Source organism: Alexandromys fortis, unplaced genomic scaffold (genome assembly GCF_014885135.2).
Source record: "Alexandromys fortis isolate MF-2015 unplaced genomic scaffold, M_Fortis_MF-2015_v1.1 scaffold_6, whole genome shotgun sequence".
In the NCBI taxonomy this organism is placed as follows: domain Eukaryota; kingdom Metazoa; phylum Chordata; class Mammalia; order Rodentia; family Cricetidae; genus Alexandromys; species Alexandromys fortis.
The window spans coordinates 19767999-19791743 of record NW_026067902.1 but is presented as its reverse complement, the minus strand read 5'-3'; the positions used below and the strand labels follow the sequence as shown (position 1 = coordinate 19791743).

The 23745-nt window shown below is 38.6% G+C and overlaps 1 protein-coding gene and 1 non-coding gene across 2 annotated transcripts in view; one reads left to right on the top strand and one right to left on the bottom strand.

Moving 5' to 3' along the window:
- Positions 1–14157, top strand: part of Knl1 (kinetochore scaffold 1) — a 60070-nt gene extending 45913 nt beyond the window's left edge. Inside the window, exons 18-26 of the mRNA XM_050132753.1 lie at positions 1541–1618; positions 1849–1888; positions 3444–3545; positions 5713–5813; positions 7505–7573; positions 8321–8430; positions 9552–9670; positions 11543–11665; positions 13097–14157. Of these exons, the coding sequence (XP_049988710.1) occupies positions 1541–1618; positions 1849–1888; positions 3444–3545; positions 5713–5813; positions 7505–7573; positions 8321–8430; positions 9552–9670; positions 11543–11665; positions 13097–13196 (842 nt within the window). The 3' untranslated portion in view covers positions 13197–14157. The remainder of the gene's footprint in view (positions 1–1540; positions 1619–1848; positions 1889–3443; positions 3546–5712; positions 5814–7504; positions 7574–8320; positions 8431–9551; positions 9671–11542; positions 11666–13096) is intronic.
- On the bottom strand, positions 5331–5437 carry LOC126496859 (U6 spliceosomal RNA). Its single transcript, XR_007590465.1, has one exon. It is a non-coding gene; the product is annotated as a U6 spliceosomal RNA (small nuclear RNA).
- Positions 14158–23745: the final 9588 nt, after the last annotated feature.

The following is a 23745-nucleotide window of genomic DNA, read 5'->3' as shown; positions in this document are numbered from 1 at the left end:
TCAGAGGTTAAGAGCATTGCCTGCTCTTCCAAAGGACCCGAGTTCAATTCCCAGCAACCACATGGTGGCTCACAACCATCTGTAATGGGGTCTGGCACCCTCTGCTGGCCTGCAGACATACACACAGACAGAATATTGTATACATGATAGATAAATAAATAAATAAATAAATAAATAAATAAATTTAAAAAAAAAAAGAATTAACTTTTCAGTTAAAATCTGAAAAATGAATAGTAATATAAAAAGTAAAAAAGAAGAGGAGCCAGGCATGGATCATACCTCTCATCCCTTACTTGAAAAGACAGAAGGATTGCTGTGAGTCCAGTCTAAGCTACAGAGTGAAACCCTTTCTTTAAAACACATTCTCATGCATGGTGAGTGCCTGTAATCCCAGTACTAAGGAGTCAGAGGCAGACTGTGAGTTATAGATCTCTGTGAGTTATAGGTCAACCTGGTCTACAGAGCGAGGACAGCCAGAGCTACACAGAGAAACCCTACCTCAAAAAACCAAAAAGACTAAAACTGAGCAGACTATTCAGAATTAATATATGCAGAAAACTCTTTATGTGAAAAATAAACCAACTACATGGGTTTGAAGATAGAGCCAGATTAGAATAGAGAACAAAAGGGAATGTGATCTAAGACAAAGCTAGATTTGTTATTACGGCTCGACATAGGACAGCCGCATAAGGAGTTCTAAATATTTTCATGAACAGTCAATCAGCCTTGTGTATATTAAGCACTTAAGGTGGTATAGGGGTTTGAATAAATGAAAAATAAATGCAGGCTGGTTGTCTGTAATCTCAAGCACTAATAATGACTTAGTCTGAGCTAAATAGTGAAACCTTATCTCAAGAAAAAACGGGGAGGAGGGTAATTGTTAGAGCAGGAGTTAGAATTTAAGCTTGGAATAGGCACAGACACATGCATTTAATCCCAGGATTTAGAAGGTACAGGAGGATCAAGGATCATCATCATCTTACTCAGTGAGACCACCCTGGAAACAGGAAACCTGTTTAAAAAAAATTTTTTTAAATGCTACTTCAGACAAACTAAGCATGGTAACACACCTGTTTTCCTAGCTACTTGGGAGACTTTGGCAGGAAGATTACAAATTTATGGCTGGCCTAAGAAATATCTGCAAAACCATTCTCAAAAGTATTAGAGAAGAGCCAGAAATATCTGCTGCATAAGCTTTATGGAATTCATGATGGGAGGAAAGAATTGACTCCCAAAGTTGTCTTCTGACCTCCAAGTGCTTGTGCTTACACACACACACACACACACACACACACACACACACACACACTTAATAATAAGAGAATTTTTTTTTTTTTGATACAAATCACTGTCATTAGCTCAGAGTTCACTCATCTGCTACCAGAAGTCTACAAAAGTATAATTCAGGGCTTTATTGGCAGAGGATGATGAGTATAAATATTTTCAATACTTCATTTTGAGCGAGCTGTTCTTTTTTTTCTCCAATATTTAATGAATTACTTTTGACTTGAATTTCTCTAATGTTTGATGTTTACCTTAGAAACTAGGAAATTGGAGAATGAAGAGAAAGATGACCCTATGGAAGAATGGGATTCTGAAATGAAATATGCAGAAAAAGGTAACTGACTTAGATAAGGAGATCAATCCAGCAGGGTTTGCTTGTGCATACTTTTATCCCAGCAGTCCAGGAGACTGTCTCAACAAAGAAAGATAAGTCCAACAAGGAAAACAATTTTGTGTTCATTTATATGTAAATGAGATTAGGTCAGAATTTCCTGTAAACTAAATGGTTTTTGTGGCAAGTTTCTTTTGGTGTCCTTTTTATGCTTGTTTTGTTTTGTTTCATAGAACTGGAACAGTTGAAAACTGAAGAGGAGGAGCTCCAAAGGTCAGCTGACAATTCAATGTTAAAAAATTATGTAATTCCAAGATGGGGTGAATCATGATTTAATCTCTGTGCATTTTAGGCCTGCCTGGTCTACATGAGGAGCTTCAGGCTAGCCCTAGCCAAGGCTACATAGTGATCCTCTCTCTCTCTCTCTCTCTCTCTCTCTCTCTCTCTCTCTCTCTCTCTCTCTCTCTCACACACACACACACACACACACACACAAAGTGTAATGAAAGTAAATTAAAAATACATTCTAAGAGGATGGGAAGATGATTGCTCTTCCAGAGGACTCTGGTTGGATTCTCATCACCCACATGGCACCTGACAACTGTAACTCCAGTTCCAGGGGTTCTGATGTCTTCTTCTGGTCTCCTTGGGTTCCTGCACACACGTAATGGTACATATAAACTCACGCAGGTACATACATGTACACTTAAAAAATAAAATAATAAATCTTTTAAAAATGTTGAAGAAAAAGGCTTTCTGACTGGAGAGATGTCTCAACAGCTAAGAGCTCTGCCTGCCCTTCTACAGGACCTGGATTCAGTTCTCAGGATTCACATGGCAGTTCACAACTACAGGCAAAACCCCAAAATACATAAAAAATTAAATAAAAATCATTTTTTTTAAAAAAATGAAAAAGACTTTCAAAATTGTCAAATACATTTAGTTCTAACAAAATCAAATACTTGCAGAATAGTTTCCTGTGTTTTAAAATGCACATTCTTATCTACATATCGCATTTGTTTTTATAATAAAAGTAAAATTTTAGAGTTTGAGGCCAACCTGGTCTACAAAATTTAGTTCCAGTACAGGCTCCAAAGCTACAGAGAAATCCTGTCTCATAAAACCAAAAATAAAATAAAATTTTAATAATTATGTTTTAAGAACATAGAATTCCAAAGATACCTTCTTGCATTTAAAATCTAGAAATAATGATACATACTTTTTCTGAAAAGACCTATATTTTTTAAAAAATTCTTTTTGACAACTACCTAACTTATAACCTCTCTTCATAAATCATATAGTATATAGTTTATGTATATGTATTGTGTGTCTGTGCATGTGTACCTACAAGTATGTGAAGTCAAAAGATAACATCAGATATCTCTCTATCTCTCTCCACCTTAATTTTGTTTTTTAAGACTGGGTCTCACTATGTAGCCCCTAGCCGCCTTGGAACTTACTAGATGAGACAGGCTTTCAACCGATAAAAATTTGCCTGCCTCTGATCAAAGGTGTGCACCACCTTAACCAGCCTCTCTCTAGCTAAATCTTTAAGACAAAGTCTCTCATTGAGCCCAGAACTCAGCAATTGGTTATAGCTAGCAAGCACCAGGATCGGCCATTCTCTGAGCCCCCAACACTAAGGATACAGACATACACAATCTTGCTTGGCCTTCATTGGGTGTCAGGGGTCCAAACTTGGGTCTTTATGCTTACACAAGGAAACTTTTATGATTGAGTCATCTCCCATCCCCATAATGTTTTGTTACTATTCTAAACTCACTAACAAATACTTTGTTTTTCTGTGAACACCTGCTTTTATTTGCAGAAAGTTCTTAGAAGTAGAGACACAGAAAACGCAGACTCTTGCTCAGATAGAGTTTATAAAAGAACAAACAAAGAAAACTGAAGAATTACTAGATCAACCGAGGTAAGAAAAACCAGGTATCATTCAATTTCTGTTCTATTCTGTGCTTTATATGCTGCTACAGATTTTTGAAGGGGTTTTCATGTTTTGAGTTGGATTTTCCCTATGTTGTCCAGGCTGGCCTAGAATTTCTGGGTCTGAGCAATCATTGTGCCTCAGCTTCTCAAGAGCACACACACTCCAACATAACAACACCCAAAAATTGCTGTGGACTTTATAAACCCATCACAGTGGTTCTCAAACCTTCCTAATGCTGTGACCCTTTAATACAGTTCCTCATGTTGTGGTGACCCCCAATCATAAAATTATTTTATTGTTACTTACTTTATAACTATAATTTTGCTACTGTTATGAATCAAAATGTAAATGTAAATATCTGTGTTTTCTGATGGTCTTAGGTAACCCCTGTGAAAGGGTCGTTAACCTCAAAGGGGTTGAGACCCATAGGTTGAGAACCATGGACCTAAAGTATGGCGCAGCCTTTAAAAAAAAAAAGTCAGTGTACTTCAGAACTGGAGTAAAAACATTTAGGGCCATGTGTTGAGTTTAAAATATCTTGCCGGACGGTGGTGGCGCACGCCTTTAATCCCAGCACTCGGGAAGCAGAGACAGGTGGATCTCTGTGAGTTTGAGGCCAGCCTGGTCTACAAGAGCTAGTTCCAGGACAGGCTCCAAAAGCTACAAAGAAACCTTGTCTCGAAAAACTAAAAACAAAACAAAACAAAGTCTTTAAATACTTTTTGAGACTGGAGAGCTAGTTCGGTTGTCAAGAGCACTGGTTTTGTCTAAGACCTAGTTCATTTCCAGCACCTACATGATAGCTCACAACTATCTATAACTCCAGTCCCAGGGTATCTGATGTTCTCTGACTTTAGCAGTCTCCCGCATGCTTGTGATACTCATACATACACTCAGACACACACACACAGACACACACACACACAAAACAGGAATATTTTAAAAAAACATCTTTAGATCCAGGCAGTGGTGGCATATGCATTTAATCCCAGCACTGGCAGACAGAGGTAGGCAAATCCATAGAATTATCTATGAATTCAAAGCTAACCTGGTTTACAAAGAAGTTTCAGGACAGCCAAGGCTGTTATATAGAGAAACCCTGTGTCAAAAAATCAGAAAAAAAAAAACCCAAAACTTTAATTCATTTATCAAATAGACCTTCCCCAATACATGACTCAAGACTGAGTTCTGATTTCTTTCAAATACATCAGATTGAGTCAAGTATGATTGAATATACCTGTAATCCCAGCTCTTGGGAGGCAAAGGCAGGAATATTGCTATATGTTCTTGATCAGCCACATATACCTAGCATGTACTAGACCAACAAAATATAAGATTATACAATCAGCTGCACGGTGATGACACACACCCTAATCTCAGCACTCGGGAGGCAGAGGTAGGTCTCTATGAGTTCCAGGCCAGCCTTGTCTACAGCGCAAATTCCAGAACTGGCTCCATAGCTACTGAGAAACCCTGTCTTGAAAAAAACAAAACCAACCAACCAAAAAGATGATTGTATAATCATATTTCTTTCTTTTCCTTCTTTCTTTTTTTTCCAAGGTAGGGTTTCGTTGTAGCTTTGGGGCCTGTCTTTGATCTAGCTCTTGTAGACCAGGCTGGCCTCAAACTCACAGAATCTGTGTGCCTCTGCCTCCCGAGTGCTTGGATTAAAGGTGTGTACCATCACCGCCCAACAATCATATTTTTTTGAGGATTTTGTTTTATGTTATTTTTCCTCAAAAGTTCTTTATTGGTGATCAGTCTCCATATGTATATATGGAATGTTACACAAATTTTTGTATTATCTTTGCACAAGGGTCACACCAATCTTCTCTATATTCTTCTTGTTTTAGTATGTGTGTTGCCAAAGTAATTACTTCTTTTGTATCTTGAGACATCTCATTGTATCAGTCTCCCTAGGGCTAGAATTGAAAATGTGCAAACCACCCCCACCTGGCCATTCAGATTGTTTAAATTGAAATATTATTTCCCAATCCAGTGAGGAACAAAAACAGTAGCTGCCATCGGTACTATTTGAATTGTATCAGAAATTCTTCATCTGGGCTAGTAATTTCCTGGCTTGATATCCAGCACTGGAAAGGAAAAAGGAAAGGATATACTCACTTGTTTTATCTTGTTTAACCTTCTTTAGTTTGTCTGAGTGGGATATCATTGAGTGGAGTGATGATCAAGCGGTATTTACCTTTGTTTATGACACAATAGAACTTACCATCACCTTTGGAGAACCAGTAGGTAAGTAGCAAAACTAAAATAATCCTCTTCAGAGAAATGAATGGCTGCACTCACTAAAGATAAAAATGTGTATTTGGGGCTGGAAAGAAAGTTCAGTGGTTAAGAGCACTGACTGCTCTTCCAGAGGTCCTAAGTTCAATTCTCAGCAACGACATGGTGGCTCACAAGCATATACAGTGAGATCTGGTGCCATATTCTAGCTTTCTGGGACATGCAGGCAGAATACTTTATACATAATAAATTTTAAAAAAAACTTGTATTTAATTATAATGATAACTAACAAAATGGTGATACTGCTGAGAATCTTAGGAAGGTCAGTTACTTTAATGATAATAGTTTGGGGAAGTTTGCTAGACAGGGACTACTTGCCAAATTTATGCTCTACTGCTATCCCAGAACAAAAGAGCTGAACATGGTGGGATGACTGAGGCAGGGTCATCTGCTATGTGGGAAGACCCTATCTCAGAAGGCCCAAAAAAAAAAAAAAAAAAAAGAATAAAAATACAGCTGGTGTTGAGTTCTTTTAGATGATAAAATTCTCCCTACTTTGTACGTGTGTGTTAAAAATGACTGTTGTTCTTAAATGATTTGCTATTTGTGTTTAATAGTGAATATGCCTAGGGATATAGCTCAGTGGTAAAGCACTTGCCCTGGTATACTCAAGGCCTTAGTTTACATCTTGAGCATTGTGGGGAGGAGGAGTTAAAAAAGTAATCCTCTTAAAAGTTCTCTGTATAAGCAAGGCAGCAGTGGCACATGCTTTCAGTCCCAGTACTTGAGAGGCAGAGACAGGTGGATTTTTGTGAGTTTGAGGCCAGCCTGGTCAGACAGCCAAGGCTACAACAGAGAAACATGGTCTCAAAAAAAAAAAAAACCAGAAAGAAAGAAAAAGAAAAGAATAAAAAGTTCTCTGTAGACAGATAAACCAATAAGAGTACCTAGAAATCTCTCGGGGTTGTGGGTTTTTTGTCTGTTTGCTTGTTTTGAAAATGTTGAGACAGACTCTCTGTGTAGCCCTGGCTGTGCTGGAACTCACCATGTAGACCAGGCCACCTTAAACTCAGAAATTCACTTGACTCTGCCTCCTGAGTGCTGGGATTAAAGACATATGGCACCATGCCTAGCTTATGAATTGATTTTGATATACCCAAGTTTGAAGGCATTTCCAGGAGAGCCAGAGGTACATAGAGAGAACCTGTCCCCCAAAATGAGGAAACAAACAAAATGAAGATATACCCTAGTCTAAAGTTTCTTTATAAAGGAAAAAAATCTTTTAAAATATAAATATAGCTAAGTTCTACAGTTTAATTTCTTTCAAAGACCTACTAATTGATGTCATTGAACAGGGGAGCCTTTACCATATAGAAAATAATATGACTGAAGGATAAGCTTTCAACTGCCTATAAGAATCCTGCTACCTCAGAAGAATCGATTTCTAAAGTGGAAAAAAGAAATATTTGTAATTGGGGACATAGCTCAGTGCCTAGCATTCATGTAAACCTTGGGTTCAGTCTCCAGCACTGCATATAAGGAATGATACTAAGTGCCTGTAGTTAGAAATGAAGAAAGAAAAAGAAAATCGATAATCCAGGGCTATCCTCAACTTACATAGGCTTTGAAGACAACATAGGCTATGTAAGATCCCTATGAAATTATAGAGGAAAGAAAAATCTTTTTCTGATTCTCCTTAGTTGGTCTCCCTTTCTTGGACAAGCCTTACAGGAAGATTGATGAGCTCAATTTTCAGTCTATGTTAGATGGTAAGTTCAAAACATTTAAGCCTCCAAATTTTGTTAGTAACTTATAGGTATAATAATTTGTTCTTAAAGTGTGTTTTAGACATAAAACTGCTTGTATAGTATGCTAAATATTCAGTATATTTTAAAATAAATCATTATATTACTACTAGATATTGAATAATAGGTATTTCTATATTTGAAATTAGCACTATGAGTATTTAATCTATACCAAGCACATGTATTACTTGTATCAGAGCTATAAGTAGATATTATTTTCTGTTTACCAATTAGGAAACTACAGATCAGAAAAATTAAGTGTTGTGCTTACAGTTACTTAGATAGTAACGAAAACCTAGATTTGAACACAGAAATATGTTTCATTTAAATTCATGCTTTTCACCAAGCACTGGTCTATAAGTTTAAGCTTAAAGCTTTATCAACTCTCTTATGTACCTGAATATTTTATTCACTTGTTTGAAAATAAAAAATAACTGGGTGGTGGTGGCTCATTTCTTTAATCCCAGCACTTGGAAGGCACAGATAGGCAGATCTCTGAGTTTAAGGACAGCCTGACCTACAAAGCAAACTTCAGGATAACCAGCGCTACACAGAGAGACCCTGTCTTGATATTGAAAAAGAAGGAAGGAAGGAAAAAGGAAAAAAAAATACTTGTGTACTTAGTAGTTTGAAAATATTTCTAGTTTATATAATATACCTTATTAAAATGCATAAATAATACCCTCATTTTTTATTCTTTTCCTTCTTCAGAACATAAAGCTCCTCCTTCCTCCCTTTTAGTTCATAAGCTAATTTTTCAGTACATTGAGGAACAGGAGTCCTGGAGGAAGAAATGCACAACACAACATCAGGTATCCCAGGTAAAGTCTGATGAAGAATCTTATATTGTTTGTCCCAAACAGCAGAACTGAAATTATTATAGCATTCTGAAATTATATTTGGTTGTTCAATATTTTGGGGATTATTAAACACTGAAAAGTTGTTTTCTTTTTTATTTTTGTTTGTTTGTTTGAGGTAGGGTTTTGCTGTGTGTCCTAGAACTTGTTATGTAGACCAGGCTGGCCTCAAATTCAAAGATCTGTCTGCCTCTACTGGAAATAAAGTCATGTGCCATCATGCCCCGGCAGTTTTCTTTTTGTAATTAAGACTTTTAGTTCACATTCAAAATAGTGTGGGTGGTGTTGTTAGTTGGTTTTGTTTTGAGACAGGCTCTTAGTCGCTTATTCTGACGTATATAGCCAAAGATGACCATGATTTTTTTTTTTTTTTTTCGAGACAGGGTTTCTTTGTAGCTTTGGAGCCTGTCCTGGAACTAGCTCTTGTAGACCAGGCTAGTCTCGAGACCATGAACTTTTGATCTACATACCTACCTACCTGTCTTCACTGCCCAGAGTACTGGGATTATGGACATGACTACCATGCATCATTTATAGAGTTCTAGGAATCAAACCCAAGGCATTGTGCATGCTAGCCCAGATTCTCTCTTCCTATTTATGTATTTATCTATTTTTTATTTTTTATTCATTCATTCATTCCAGACAGGGTTTCTTTTTGTAGACTTGCCCGTCTTGGAACTCACTCTGTAGCCCAGGTTAGCCTCACTCAGAGATTCGCCTGCCTCTGTCTCCCCAGTGCTGGGATTAAAGGCATGCGCCACCACCAACTGGTTAGATATATTTTATATTTCAGTTACATAAGATATTTTGCCTACATATATATCTGTGAGTGCATGTGTGCATTGCATGACGAGGCCAGAAGAAGGCATCAGATTCTCTTCAAACTGGAGTTACAGACGATTGTTGGCCATCTTGTGGATGCTAGGTCCTCTAAAAATCTTAACTACTGAGCCACCTTTCCAGCTGCTAGGCCTTAACTCCTAACTGAGCTGTATCTCTAAACCTCAAAATAATGTGTTCAGTATATTTGCATACACACTCACACGAAGTCATTTTTTTTTTGTTTTTTTGTTTTTTTTTCCTAGATGCTTCAAGAACTCTCACTAGTAGTAAACCATTGCAGACTTCTTGGAGAAGAGATTGAATTTTTAAAGAGATGGGGCCCAAATTATAGCCTAATGGATATAAATGTGAATAATATTGAGTGAGTATATTCAGTTCCCTGTAGCTGTTATAATAATGTATTATAAGTTGAGTGGTTTATATAGTAGAAAGTTAACTGATTTAATGTTCTGGAGGCTAGAAGTTTGGGGTCATTGTTGATAGGGATGGTAGCCTAAGGGCTGTGAACAACTCTTCCATGCCTTTTTCCTAACTTCTGATAGTTTATTGGCAATTTGGGGAATATAAATCATAACTTTGATATCTATCTTCATTCTCACATGGTATTCTTTGATTATGTCTATATCTAAATTTTTTTTCTTTTTTGTATATAGTATATATACATGTCTGCCTGCAGGCCAGAAGCGTGCACCAGAACTCATTATGGATGGTTGTGAGCCACCATATGGTTGCTGGGAATTGAACTCAGGACCTCTGGAAGAACAGCCAGTGTTCTTACCTGCTGAGCCATCTCTCCAGCCCTATATCTAAATTTTCTTTTTAATAAGGGTATCAGTCATATCAGACAAAGGACCTCATCTTATCTAATTAAATTAATAGTGACCATATTTCTTTCTTTTAAACAATGTATTTATCTGCGTTGGTGTTTGCCTACATGTGTATCTATATAAAGGTGTTAGATTCCCTAGAACTGGAATTACAGACAGTTGAGAATTGTCACATGGGTGCTGGTCCTCTGGAAGAGCAGCCAGCGTTCTTAACTGCTCAGCCCTCTCGACAGCACCATGACCTGATTTCTAAGTAAGGTCACATCTGAGATAATCAAAGTTAGGATTTAGATAACTTGTCAAGAACATAATTTTTTGAGATGTTGTCCACATTGTCCAGCAATTGTCCAGTTTACCTCTGCCTTTCAAGTGCTGGAATTATAGTAGGATTATGTACCATTCCACTTGGCTTTTTTGTTTTCCTAAGTTTGTGTGTGTGTGTGTGTGTAAGTGTATGTCACATGTATGAGAGGCTAGCAGAAGGCATTGAATCCCCTGGAGATGGAGTTAAAGGCAGTTGTGAGCCACCTGGTACAAATGCTGAGAACTGAACTCCATTCCTTTGGAAGAGCAGAAAACTTAATCACTGAGCCATCACTCTGTTCTCCCTGGAACAACTCACATTGTAACCCAAACTGACCTCAAAATATTGTTATCTTCCTGCCTTAACCTCCAGAGTGTGCCAAGAATTACCAAAAAACGAACTCTGCTCTGAGTTCAGTCAGCAATGCACTTGACTTGCAAGTGTGAAGACCTGAGTTCAGATTCTCTGAATCCTTGCTTTAAAAAGTCCACTGTGAACCAGGCATAGTGGTGTGTGTCTATAATCCCAGAATTATGGAGACAAATCAGGAAGATCTCTGAATTGAAGCTAGGCTTGTCTATATAGCAAGTTCCAGGACTGCTAGGGTTACATAAAGAGATCCTTTCTCAGGGGGGAAAAAAGGAAAGGGGAAAGGCCTAGTGTCATAGCCTGCACTTGTAATCCTAGCAGTGGCAAGAGTGTAAGCATAGAGAAATGGGCCCTTGGAATTGAGAGTCAGCTGTCCTAGACTTTGTGATGACATTCCAGACCATTGAGAGACCCTAGCTCACATAAAAGTGGAAGGTGCTTGAGGATCAGTACCCAAGATGCTGATGTCCACACATACTGTGCATGTGCATAATTGTACAATCACCCCTCACTCATACTCTTAATGTATTATATTGCTGTCGATTAGGAAGTAACTATTATAATATCTTTTTTTTTTTATAATATCTTGCTCCAGATGTTTTACGTTCTTTTCTATTTGATAAGACAAGGAGTAACAGCCACCTGTTTCATATGCAAGTATAAAAGAAAAATGTGTTCATGTTTTAACCTATTTTAGTTTTATATTTTTAATTGTGTATCTTGTCTTTTATAGATTAAGACTTTTATTCTCCAGCACTGCAGCATTTGCAAAATTTGAGATAACTTTGTCTCTCTCAGCCCAGTATCCCTTCGTCCCACTGCCATTCACCATTCAAAATCACCTTGGGAACACGAGGTAAGTAAATATCCAACCTGACAGAAGTTCCAGCTTGTTTTTGTACACCTCTTATCTCATCCCAAAGGTCCTTGAAAGTGTCACTAAATATACTGAGAGATCAGTGTTGCTGCTTTCTGGCTTCCTTTTCTAGTATTTGTTCTTCTGAAGTCAGTGATCTTATCATTGTCACAGATGGATGCTGGAGTCCAGTCCAGTCTTTTATGATGGCTTCTCCTTAAGACACAAATCAAAAAGTTAAAATTTTGGAAATCAGTTTAGTAGCATGCACAGAGGTCTGGCTTACATTCTCAGCACCATATACATTGAACATAGTGGTGCTGCTTACCTGTAATCCCACCCTCCTTAGAGGAAGAGGTAGCAGGATCAGAAGTTTAAGATCATCTCCATTAGACCATGATCTACTGTATAAATTCACTTGGGGGCTGGAGAGATAACTCAGTGGTTAAGAGCACTGGCTGCTCTTCTAGAGGTCTTGAGTTTAATTCCCAGCAACCACATGGTGGCTCACAACCATCTGTAATGAGATCTGGTGGCATGTGGGCATACAAAATGAATGAATGAATGAATCTTTTTTTTTTTTTTTAAAGAAATTCTCCTGGAGACCAGGGAGATAGCTCAGTTGGTAAATAGCCTGCCACACACGTCAAAGCATCATGCAGTGGCACGTATCCATATATCCAGTTCTTGGAAGGGTAGAAGCAACAGGAACCCAAGAGTAACTAGCCAGTCAGTCTAGCCAATCAGTGAAAGACCTATCTCAAAAAATAAGTTGGGGAGCAACTAAGGAAGGCACATTGTGTCTACCTCTGGTCTATACCCTCCACATCTACAGGAACACTTTGTGCATGCATGCACAAACACAAAAACATGATGGGGGTAGGGAAAACAGGAGCTAGAGAGATGGCTCAATAGTTATGAATGCTTGCTGTTCTTCCAGAAGTCCTGGGTTTAGTTTCCAGCACCCACAGAGAACAGCATACAACCACCTGTAACTCTTAACTCCCAGTGCCCTATTCTGGCCTGCTCTAGCACCTCCCCTCACCTGTGCCCTCACATATTCCTACACACATAGATACACATAATTAAAAATAAATCTTATTTTAAAAGCAATCAGGGAGTTTGGAGACAAAACCTAGTAGTAGAATGCTTGCTTCACATGTACAAGGGCCTGTGTTTAATCTCTAGCACTATAAGTAAACAACAACAAAAAAAGCAACCAGGTCAAGATTCTTTATAATTATATTCAGAATTGGTTATTCAGCCTAATTTTAGAATACAGTTTCTATTAAAGTTCTGCTTGTTTCCAGAAATGTCCCTTTGTGTTTCCTAGGAAATTAAGAGGTAATATTCAAAGAAATGAATAGCTCTGAAGTGGAGACAGGTGTAAGTTTTCAGGAAAAGTAATCAATACCTTTTTGTCTTTTGTAGCCACGATGAAATTGCTGCAATTATATCTAAAGTGCCTTTAGAGGACAACTACCTGAAGAATGTGGTCAAGCAACTTTACCAGCATCTACTTAAGGACTAAAATTTTTACCATAACACCCACGGGATCACAGCTATAACAACTAAGGAAAAATGCATTTACCCAGGCCTAGAGGTGCATTCTCATAATTGCAGGATTCGAGTGAGATAAAATCACAAGGTCAGGGTAGCATGGGCTATCTATGAGACATGGTCTAAATAGACAAACAGAAAACTTAACAAATACATCAGGATCACCGTTGCTATGTATCCTAACATCATATAAAACTAGCAAAGTGCCTCTTGATGATGTCATAGTTAATTTGTATCATTAGTTGTGAAATACCTAGTCAAAAATGGTGAGGTCTCAAATAGCATATATCAACTTTCTTATCCATATACCCAAGGTTGAGTAACTTGACATGTGGGAAATTTGCCCTAATCTAACTCATCGATAGAGCACTTACCTTGTGTAATAAATTCCTAGAGTTAATACCACAGAAATAATTCTTTTTAAACATAGTGCTCTTTCCCTTACTATGAGCTCTAAGGAGTAGCTTTTACAAGGAAGTAAGATGACCAATACAAAGATTAACCACTGCCCCCTATTTAGAGCTTCTGTGCATTCATGGCCTTCGCCTAGCAGGTATGTCTAGAGTAGAAACATCTCTCAGCTTGTTACAGAACACGGTAACAGGAGGACAACTGATCTCATGACTTCCAGACTAGTATGGTCAACAGAGTGAAATTTTCTCAATAAGAAGTAAAAAATGTCTTTATGCACAAACTACTCAACCTCTTTCCCCATTTCAGAAATGCTATTAAGAGAAAGCAGAAGCACTCAGCTTTTGAAATGGTTGCCATCTTCTCTCGACAGCCTTGGTATTTTTTTCTACAGTGTCTATTAATGTATTCTTAAGTGTACTTTTTCTAGGAAAAATTCATTCATCTTGCTATATTATGTAAATATTTGAATGTTTTTGTATTTGTGATATACGATCTATGTAGTAAACAGATAATATGCCTTTGGTGTATGCTAGTTTCTTTTTTATAAAGAATACTTTTTACTTCCCACGGGACGGAGAGCCCTGATTGCTCTTTGGGCTGACGAGGGAGGGGGACTTGACTGGGGAAGGGGGAGGGAAAGGGGAGGCGGAGGTGGGAAAGAGACAGAAATCTTTAATAAATAAATAAATAAAAATTTAAAAAATTAAAAAAAAGAATACTTTTTAACTAGATTTTAATCATTTTTTATTGGTGACATTTGAAGCAGTATCATATTGCAATACTGGCTTCTCACAATCATAAAAACTCTTGCTTCCTGAAGCTACATTTTTTTCATGTACAAAAAGCAATATATCAGTTGTTTAGTAAATGCATAGTATTATTTCTGAGGTGGACAAATGTGAAAGGACTTTTCCCCAAGAACTAGTCAAATCCTAATCATGCTAACTTTTGTTTCTTTTATATTTAATTCTAAACTATGCTTACATTTTAAAGTTAATTTGTCTTAAATTTTATCTTATTATATCAGGGTAAAGTCCTTTTAGTTTCTCAAATGTTATCTTTTTTGTTTTTATTTCTGAGCTATATATACATCAAAAGATGACAGTCTTTTAAGTTTCAAAAGTCAACGCGAAACTCTTTTTTTAATTCTTTTTTTTTATTTATTAAAGATTTCTGTCTCTTCCCCACCGCCGCCTCCCCTTTCCCTCCCCCTACCCCAGTCAAGTCCCCCTCCCTCCTTAGCCCAAAGAGCAATCAGGGTTCTCTGCCCTGTGGGAAGTCCAAGGACCACCCACCCCCATCCAGGTCTAGTAAGGTGAGCATCCAAACTGCCTAGGCTCCCTCAATGCGAAACTCTTTTGACTATAAAATTAAGTGTTAGAGATCCATAATAAAACTTGTAAAGTTATCAGTATTATTTGCTTCCTATAAAATTTAATTTATCTTTCTGAATTGGAATTATTTTTTCTCTATATGTTTAGCAGGTTTTCTTACATATTTTCTAAACTTGAAAACTCACTCCAAGAATGATTTGGATTATAATGGTGGTATCTAGCTTTGGAGTATGTAATTGTATTTATATAGTTATTTGTGTTTTCCTCTACTTAGAATTATGACAATTTTTGTATTTTTAAGTTTCTCTTTTATTCATTTTAGAGAACTTCCTTTCATTATTAAACTACATTGATTACTTGAACTCTTTTATAATTAGTATATCTATTAAGAGTATTTTTGTGGTGGGGCTTGAGAGGTGGCTCAAGAGTAAGAATGCTTGCTGTTTTGCAGAGTTAGTTCCCAGCACCCACTTGTGGCTCACAACTGTTCGTTACTCCAGTTCTAGGACATCCAATGCCCTCTTCCGGCCTCCATGAGCACTGGGCATGCAGAAGGCACATATACTCATACACGTAAAGTAAAAATAAGTCTTTTAAAAAAGGATTTTTTAGGACTGGAGAGATGGCTCAGAGGTTAAAAGCACTGGCTACTCTTCTAGAGGACCTGAGTTCAATTCCCAGCAACCACATAGTGGCTCACAACCATCCATAATGAGATCTGGTGTCCTCTTCCAACATGTAGGCATACATGCCAACAGCACATTGTATGAATAATAAATAAATAAATCTTAAAAAATATTTTTACTGGGTATACTGGTAATTCCTTTAATTCTTAGCACTCAGTGGGCCAAGGTAGATGAATCTCTGAATTTGAGAGGCCAGCCTACTCTACAGAGCCAAGTTTCAGGATAGCCAGGGATACACACACAGAGAAACCCTGTCTCCAGAAACAAAACAAATAAATGAAAAGTATTTTGGGTTTGGGGGGCTTTTTTTTGTTTGTTTGTTTGTTTTAAGACAGGGTTTCTCTAGCTTTGGAGCCTGTCCTGGAAGCTAGCTCTTGTAGACCAGGCTGGCCTTGAACTCACAAAGATCTGCCTACCTCTGCCTCCCGAGTGCTGGGATTAAAGGCATATACCTCCTGGCTGGAAAATTTTCTTATAATTTTCACTGCCTGGAGGGCCAGCCGCCAGGCAGCATAGGGCTCAAGAGGAAATCCACAGTGTAGGTGAGAACTGGACTTTTATTTTTTTACTTTTTTATTTTTTTTGGTTTTTCGAGACAGGGTTTCTCTGTGGTTTTGGAGCCTGTCCTGGAACTAGCTCTTGTAGACCAGGCTGGTCTCGAACTCACAGAGATCCGCCTGCCTCTGCCTCCCGCGTGCTGGGATTAAAGGCGTGCGCCACCACCACCCGGCCTAGAACTGGACTTTTATATCTGAAGGGATTAGAGAAAAAGATACATACTCCCTTGATGGTTCCTTTTTTTATTCTCTATTCCTTTGTATTCTTTCCATGTTCTTTCATTGTCGATTCAATAAATAAAGGCACTCCAAGATGAAATGTTAAGGCCTAGGTGACAGCAGAAAGGTTCAGGCTTTCCTGATGGACTGACCTGGAACAGTCTGGGCTTGGATTGGACCCCAAATAGCTGTATAAAGGCCTATTTATTGTTACACAGAATATTTCCTCATACTCAGGTCCCTAACCTTAATTTACATGTCTTACTGAAGGTGACTATCACATCACATGCCTCCATGATTCTAGTCATTCACTATGCATTGTGTGCAATACACAATAATACAGGAGCCTCAAGTGTACCTGAGATGTCTTGTGATCAAAGCCATAGAATGGTCTCAGGCCCCTTCAGCAAAATAATCATTGTTTTCCACAAGGATTCTTCAGAGTACTTCTAAAAATCATCTGTTCATTCTATTTTCTATTCCATACGGTGATTCTACTAAATTCCTACAGAGTACAGGTAAAAATTTTTTGTTTCAGCTAAAGATACATAGTGAAACCTGTGACTTTGACTTTCAGCATTAAGATTAAAGGAATTCGAGCTAGCCTGTTTCAGTTGTTTCAATCGTTAACTTGAGCTACGACCTGGGTAGCTCCTTAAGTGAAACTCATAGGCTTCTACCTGTGTAACATTTCCTTGTAGTTACTTTCTTTCATCAAAATTGTGTATAAGATAACATCATTATCAATTAGATAGCACAGGTAAGGGAGGAATCATCTTCATAGTCATCCAAGGTAAAAACGCCCAGTAAAATAGGATGTTTCCATGAAATAAACACATTACATAACAGGCAGTGGAGAATCTCCCCACAGCCAGTTCAACCATGCCAGATATCAGAGAATGATAGCAACAGCAAACATGTAAAAGCCCAGCAAAGCAAAAGACATTCCGGGGTCTGTGGTCTCAGGGTCCTTGCCTGAATGAGAATTATCCATCAAGGGGTTGCCTCCTGCTGTGCCGATACTCTGACATGACCACCAGCTCATAAAGTATAATTAACTAGATCCTAAATTATTTTTTCTGTCTTGTAACTGCCTTGACACAAACAAAATGACTTGTGCCCCTTCCATTTGCTATCAGACTGTTGAGTCAATGAGTCCACCAAAATTGAGACTTCCCTAGGAGTCTCATGCTGGTAGAAGGAAAACACCTAACTAGAGGCTGGTTTGGGGTTGGGGGAGGAGATTTTACCCAATTTTGATAATTTGTTAGACCACCTTGCAGGAAAGAAAGACTAAAGTCTAGACAAAATGGGTCAGTGATAGGTGGGACCACACCTGATCGGGACTCCCTAACTATGCATACCTTTTGCCTTCTAATTAAAAAAAAACCTCATGTCAGCACCCCAAAGATAGACCTTGGGGCTCAGTAGATGTCTTTGTTTTTGTTTCCTATGTGATCATATTAAATAAAGCTCTCTTTTCTGTTTTTCACAACCACATCTTTTTTTTTTCTTGTTTTTTTGAGACAGGGTTTCTCTATAGCTTTGGAGCCTGTCCTAGAACTAGGTCTTGTAGACCAGGCTGGCCTAGAACTCACAGATATACACCTGCCTCTGTCTCCCGAGTGCTGGGATTAAAGACATGTGCCATCACCACCCAGTTCCACAATCACATCTTTAATTGGCCTACTGAGGCCATGGCTAAACTTGTAAGGACTTCCCAGGTGCAAGTTCTGACTCTCAAAACCCCAATAACAAAATGGCCAGTTATGCAAGCCAGCAAGAGAGCTCAGCAGGTAAAGGTACTTGCATCCTGTTGACCTGAGTTCAATCTTTGGGACCCACAGGATAGAAGGAGGGAACCAACTCTGGTTTTACTCTAACCCGCACAAATGCACCATGATGTGTGCACTAAATGTAGTGTTGTGAGGTACCTGATGAACATTATTCAACATCAAGCCATTAGAAAGTGTTAGTGACTAACTACACTGGCTGTTCAGGACCCAAGTGCAGCCCTGAACCTTTCCCAGGGTGGGCTTTTAAGCACAAAAACCCCATCCTGGGTTGGCACACCTCAGTTAGCAAGAACAGTACATTTCTGTACCAAAAGGAAGATTAGTACCAAAAAGCAAAGATTTAGGGACTTTCCTGGAATTGTGGACTTTGATAGAGTAGGTCTTTGCTTTTGTTTGCAGGTGTTAGTAGGTGGACTTTTCTGTCCCACCAGTCAGTTCCCAAATAATTACACAAAGACTTAATTATAAAATTGATATTTTGAGCTCTACATCTTTCTCTGATCCACTCCCTGCTTCTCCCCTCCCCCTTTTGACCCTCCCCCAAGGTACTCATGCTCCCAATGTACTCAGGAGATCTTGTCTTTTTCTACTTTTTACTTCCCATGATCTATGTGAGTCTCTCTTAGTGTCCTCATTGTTGTCTAAGTTCTCTAGGATTGTGGTTTGTAGGCTGGCTTTCTTTCCTTTGCGTTTAAAAACCAGCTATGAGTGAGTACATGTGATAATTGTCTTTCTGGGTTACCTCACTCAAAATAATGTTTTCTAGCTCCATTTACCTGCAAAATTCAAGCTGTCATTTTTTTTCTTCTATGTAGTACTCCATTGTGTAAATTATCACATTTTTCTTATCCATTCTTTGATGGAGGGGCATTTAGGTTGTTTTTAGGTTCTGGCTATGACAAACAAAGCTGCTATGAACATAGTTGAGCACATGTCCTTGTGGCACAATTGAGCATCCTTTGGATATAACCCAAAAGTGGTATTACTGGGTCTTGAGGAAGGTTGTTTCCTAATTTTCTGAGAAATCACCACACTGACATCCAAAGGGGTTGTACCAGCTTGCATTCCCACCAGCAATGCAGAAGTATTCCCTTTTCCCCACAACCTCTCCAGCATAAGTTGTCATTAGTGTTTTGATTTTGGCCATTCTTACAGGTGTGAGATGGAACCTGAGTTGTTTTGATTTGCATTTCTCTGATGACTAAGGATGTTGAACATTTCCTTAAGTGTCTTTCAGCCATTTTAGACTCCTCTGTTTAGAGTTCTCTGTTTAGATCTGTACTCCATTTTTTTATTGGACTATGTGATCTTTTGGTGTCCAATTTCTTGAGTTCTTTGTCTATTTTGGAGATCAGACCTCTGTCTGATGTGGGGTTAGTGAAGGTCTTTTCCCATTCTGTAGGCCATCCTTTTGTCTTGTTGACCATGTCCTTTGCTTTACAGAAGCTTTTCATTTTCAGGAGGTCCCATTTATTAATTGTTTCTTTCAGTGTCTGTGCTGCTGGGTTCTATTTAGGAAGTAGTTTCCTGTGCCAATGCATTCAAGTGTACTTCCCACTTTCTCTTCCATAAGGTTCAGTGTGGCTGGCTTTATGTTGAGGTCTCTGATCCATTTGGACTTGAGTTTTGTGCATGGTGATAGATATGGGTGTATTTTCATTCTTCTACATGTTGATATCCAGTTATGTCAGCACCAGTTGTTAAATATGCTTTCTTTTTTCCATTTGTTATTTTTTGCTTCTTTATCAAATATCAGGTGTTCAAAGATATGTGGATTGATATCTGGGTCTTCTATTCAGTTCCATTGGTCCTCCTGTCTGTTCTTATGCCAGTACCAGGCTGTTTTCAATACTGTAGCTCTGTAGTAGAGTTTGAAGTCAGGGATTGTGATGCCTCCAGAAGTTCTTTTATTGTACAGGATTGTTTTGGCTATGCTGGGTTTTTTGCTTTTCCAATTATAAATTCTTTTTTTTCCCAATTATAAATTCTTGGCCAATAGTTTAGGCTTTTCTCCAGGCAGCTTTTACAACTTAAATCAAACTATTTCTATTAATCCGCGTGCTGCCCGGAGGCTCGTTTACCACAACCATCAACTTCCTATGTGCTTCTATAGTGCAAAAGGGACAACTGGAGCAGGAAACCAACTAATCCCTGAGCACCCTAACTCTGAACACAGAGCCAGTGAAAGAAACACACTCCAGCCGGGCGATGGTGGCGCACGCCTTTAATCCCAGCAGAGGCAGGTGGATCTCTGTGAGTTCGAGACCAGCCTGGTCTACAGAGCTAGATCCAGGACAGGCTCCAAAGNAAAAAACAAAAAAAAAAAAAAAAAAAAAAAAAAAAAAAAAAAAAAAAAAAAAAAAAAAAAAACCCACACACTCCGGATCTGAGACCTGGGCCAGGGAAGAAACATCTTTATCCCTGACTCAGGACTAAAAGTAAGTCCCCTGGCTCTGTTAACTAGTATCAAAGAAACACACTTTGTCTCTAGAATCAGAACCATTGAAAGAGATATACCCTGGTCCTAAGATTAAAGTCAAAAAGCTAAAAAGGGCTAGTGAAAGAAACACAATTTGGCCATGAAGTCAGAGCCATCTCTGCCACTGACCAGTCCCTGAGCAAGGAAAAACTAATCCCTCTTCTTCCTGGGAAAACTCCACACACACACACACACACACACACACACACACACACACACACACACCCCGGGAAGCCCTATATAAGCCTCTCTGCCCATTCAGTTAAGGGCTGCTATTTATCCCTCCCTGGCAGAGGTGGCTATTCTCCTGAACTCCTCCTCCCAAAAAAATCAAGTCTTAGGTAAAGATCTTCATTGGCCGGTGAAGAATAGAAGAACCTGGCTGGGATGTCCTTTATGGGACTGAGCTGAAAAACCTTGCTGAGAGGTTCCTTAGGGGGCCTGAGTAAGGCAGAGTAGAACAGAAGAACCTTGCTAGGACACTCCTTAGAGGGGTCTGAGCAAGGCTAAGCAGAAAAAGTTAACTTTTCTATGGAGCTGGAGGAGACTGCTACATTTCTTCAGGGGCTTCCCCTTCAGCAGAGTGCTAGCAAAGAATAACTTCTTGGACCAGAGAAGAAGCAGATAGCTCTGCTAAGATGTTCCTTTAAGGGACTAGAGCAGAGCTTAGCTGTATTGGCTCTCCAGAAGAGCAGGATTGATATATCCTGCGGAGAGACCATACCCCACTGCACCCCAACTTCTGGTAGCCTGACTTCCCAATAGTCAGGACACCTGTCCTCCAGGGCTGAGCTGTCCTATTGTGGCTCTACCCCTCCAGAGCTGTCTTATTGTGGCTCTAAGTATAATCTGGCTTCCCGATAAGTCACGATATCTCTGCAACTCTATAGCTGTAACAAATTCCCCTACAGCTTCTTCTGCATCTGGCTCTTTTGACTCTGGTCTCTTACCCAGAATTCTCTCTTCCAAAAATCCTGCCTAGTTATCGGCCATCAGCTTTTTACTAACAATAAGATCATATTTTTCAGAGTGTACAGAAGGATTATTCTACAACATTTCCCCCTTTCTTTCTAATAAAAGAAGATTTTAAACTTACATAGTAAAACTATAACAAAACAGTTATCAAGATTTACAATATCCAATCCATTTGTATTTGGTAAAATTAGAGAAAATACTCTATTATCTATCTTTGTGAGTATAAAGTTTTATATTTAATTTACCTTTTATCAAAACTAAGGAAAACTGTAATTTTAACTATTTAGTTTTTAATCCTATTAATGACCCCAGAAGCTTATCATGTTACCTTACAGGGACTTCTGGCTGTCTGGATAGTCACCCTCAAGTTCTGCAACATTGGGGTTTCCAACTTCGGCTTACAGGCCTAGTATATCTGCCAGACATTTTTGAGAAGTAGAGAACTTTGAAGACAAAGAATTGCCCTACTTTGTCTTGACTGGCAGTTGCTATTTTGTGTGTCCTGTCAGCAATTGAGGCAAGGACAGTTTTTGCTCAAATGGCTAGCTTTTTGCCACACAGAAAGCAAACTCCCCATGAAAGTTCTCCAGTGCCCATCATCGTTTTTGTTTTGGGTTTTTTGAGACAAAGCTTCTCAGTTTAGTCTTGGGTGTCCTGGAACTCCCTCTGTAGACCAGGCTGACCTCAAATTCACAGAGATCTGCCTGCCTCTGCCTCCTGAGAACTGGGATTAAAGGTGTGCGCCACCACTGTCCCGTCCCCATCATCTTCTTTTGAAGTAAATTGGTGCTATCAGAAGCAGATGTGTGTCACTGTCATGAAAATCTTAGGTTATTAAACATACTAAATGTCAAATTATGTAGGTCTCTGAAGTGTTTGAAGACCATCAGGCTATGTAAATATATCTGTTTAACCTTGAAAATATACCTAATATGACTACAAGTTTATAGATGACTAACTTCTAACTTGTATTTTTTTTTTTCGAGACAGGGTTTCTCTGTGGCTTTGGAGCCTGTCCTGGAACTAGCTCTTGTAGTCCAGGCTGGCCTCAAACTCACAGAGATCCCCCTGCTTCTGCCTCCCGAGTGCTGGGATTAAAGGCATGTGTCACCACCGCCCGGCCATTGTATTTTTTTAATTATACATTACATTTTAAATGAGCTGTATAATACCCAAACGAGAATAAAAACATACATACAGCATAACACAATTGACCTTAAATTTGTAGCAATAAATCCAAATCCATATCAATCTAAAATATTTTGAGATTAATAGATTTTGTATTAAATAATCTACCCTTGTATCTCATCATTTCTATATCATATCCCCCTCTTCCTTTAGAAAGAGATCTTTGAATTTAGCTCTTTCATCTAGCTTTTTTCCTGACTATGACCAATAGCAACTTGTAACCAACCCCCTTGAAATGATGACAAACATGCATAACCTAACTTTTGGGAATGCAGCCGTTGTTTTCTCTAGACTGCTTCCTATTGTCTGAGGGCAACGGCATATTTAGCATGCAGCTATGTTGAAGTGCATGTCTAGCATGCCTGCAGCTCTGGGTTCAATCCTAGTACAGAATATAGTGGTGGATCATTCCTGTAATCCCAGCGCAGAAAACCAATACGGGGGAAGGATTAAGGTCATTCTTGGGTACAAAGAGTATGAGGTCAGGCTGGGTATATCAAATCCTGTCTCAAAGCACACAGATAAAACAAACACACAGACAAAATAAAACGCTGAAGTTACAGCTCCTGACAAACTGCACAAACGTTTACTTTCAATTCTTAGCCTTTTCTGGAGTTCTAGTAAACACAACTACAGAGTGAGTTTTTTTTTTCATTTTATTTTTGGTAGTTTTATAAATGTTTTTAACTTATTTAAATTATATCCAACCGCCAACCAAATACTTTTTAAAAAAGAAAATTATTATGAATTACAGCGTTCTGCCTGCACGTATACTTGCATGCCAGAAGAGGGCACAGATCTCATCATAGAAGGTTGTGAGCCACCATGTGGTTGCTGAGAATTCAGTTCAGGTCCTCTGTAAGAGCAACCAG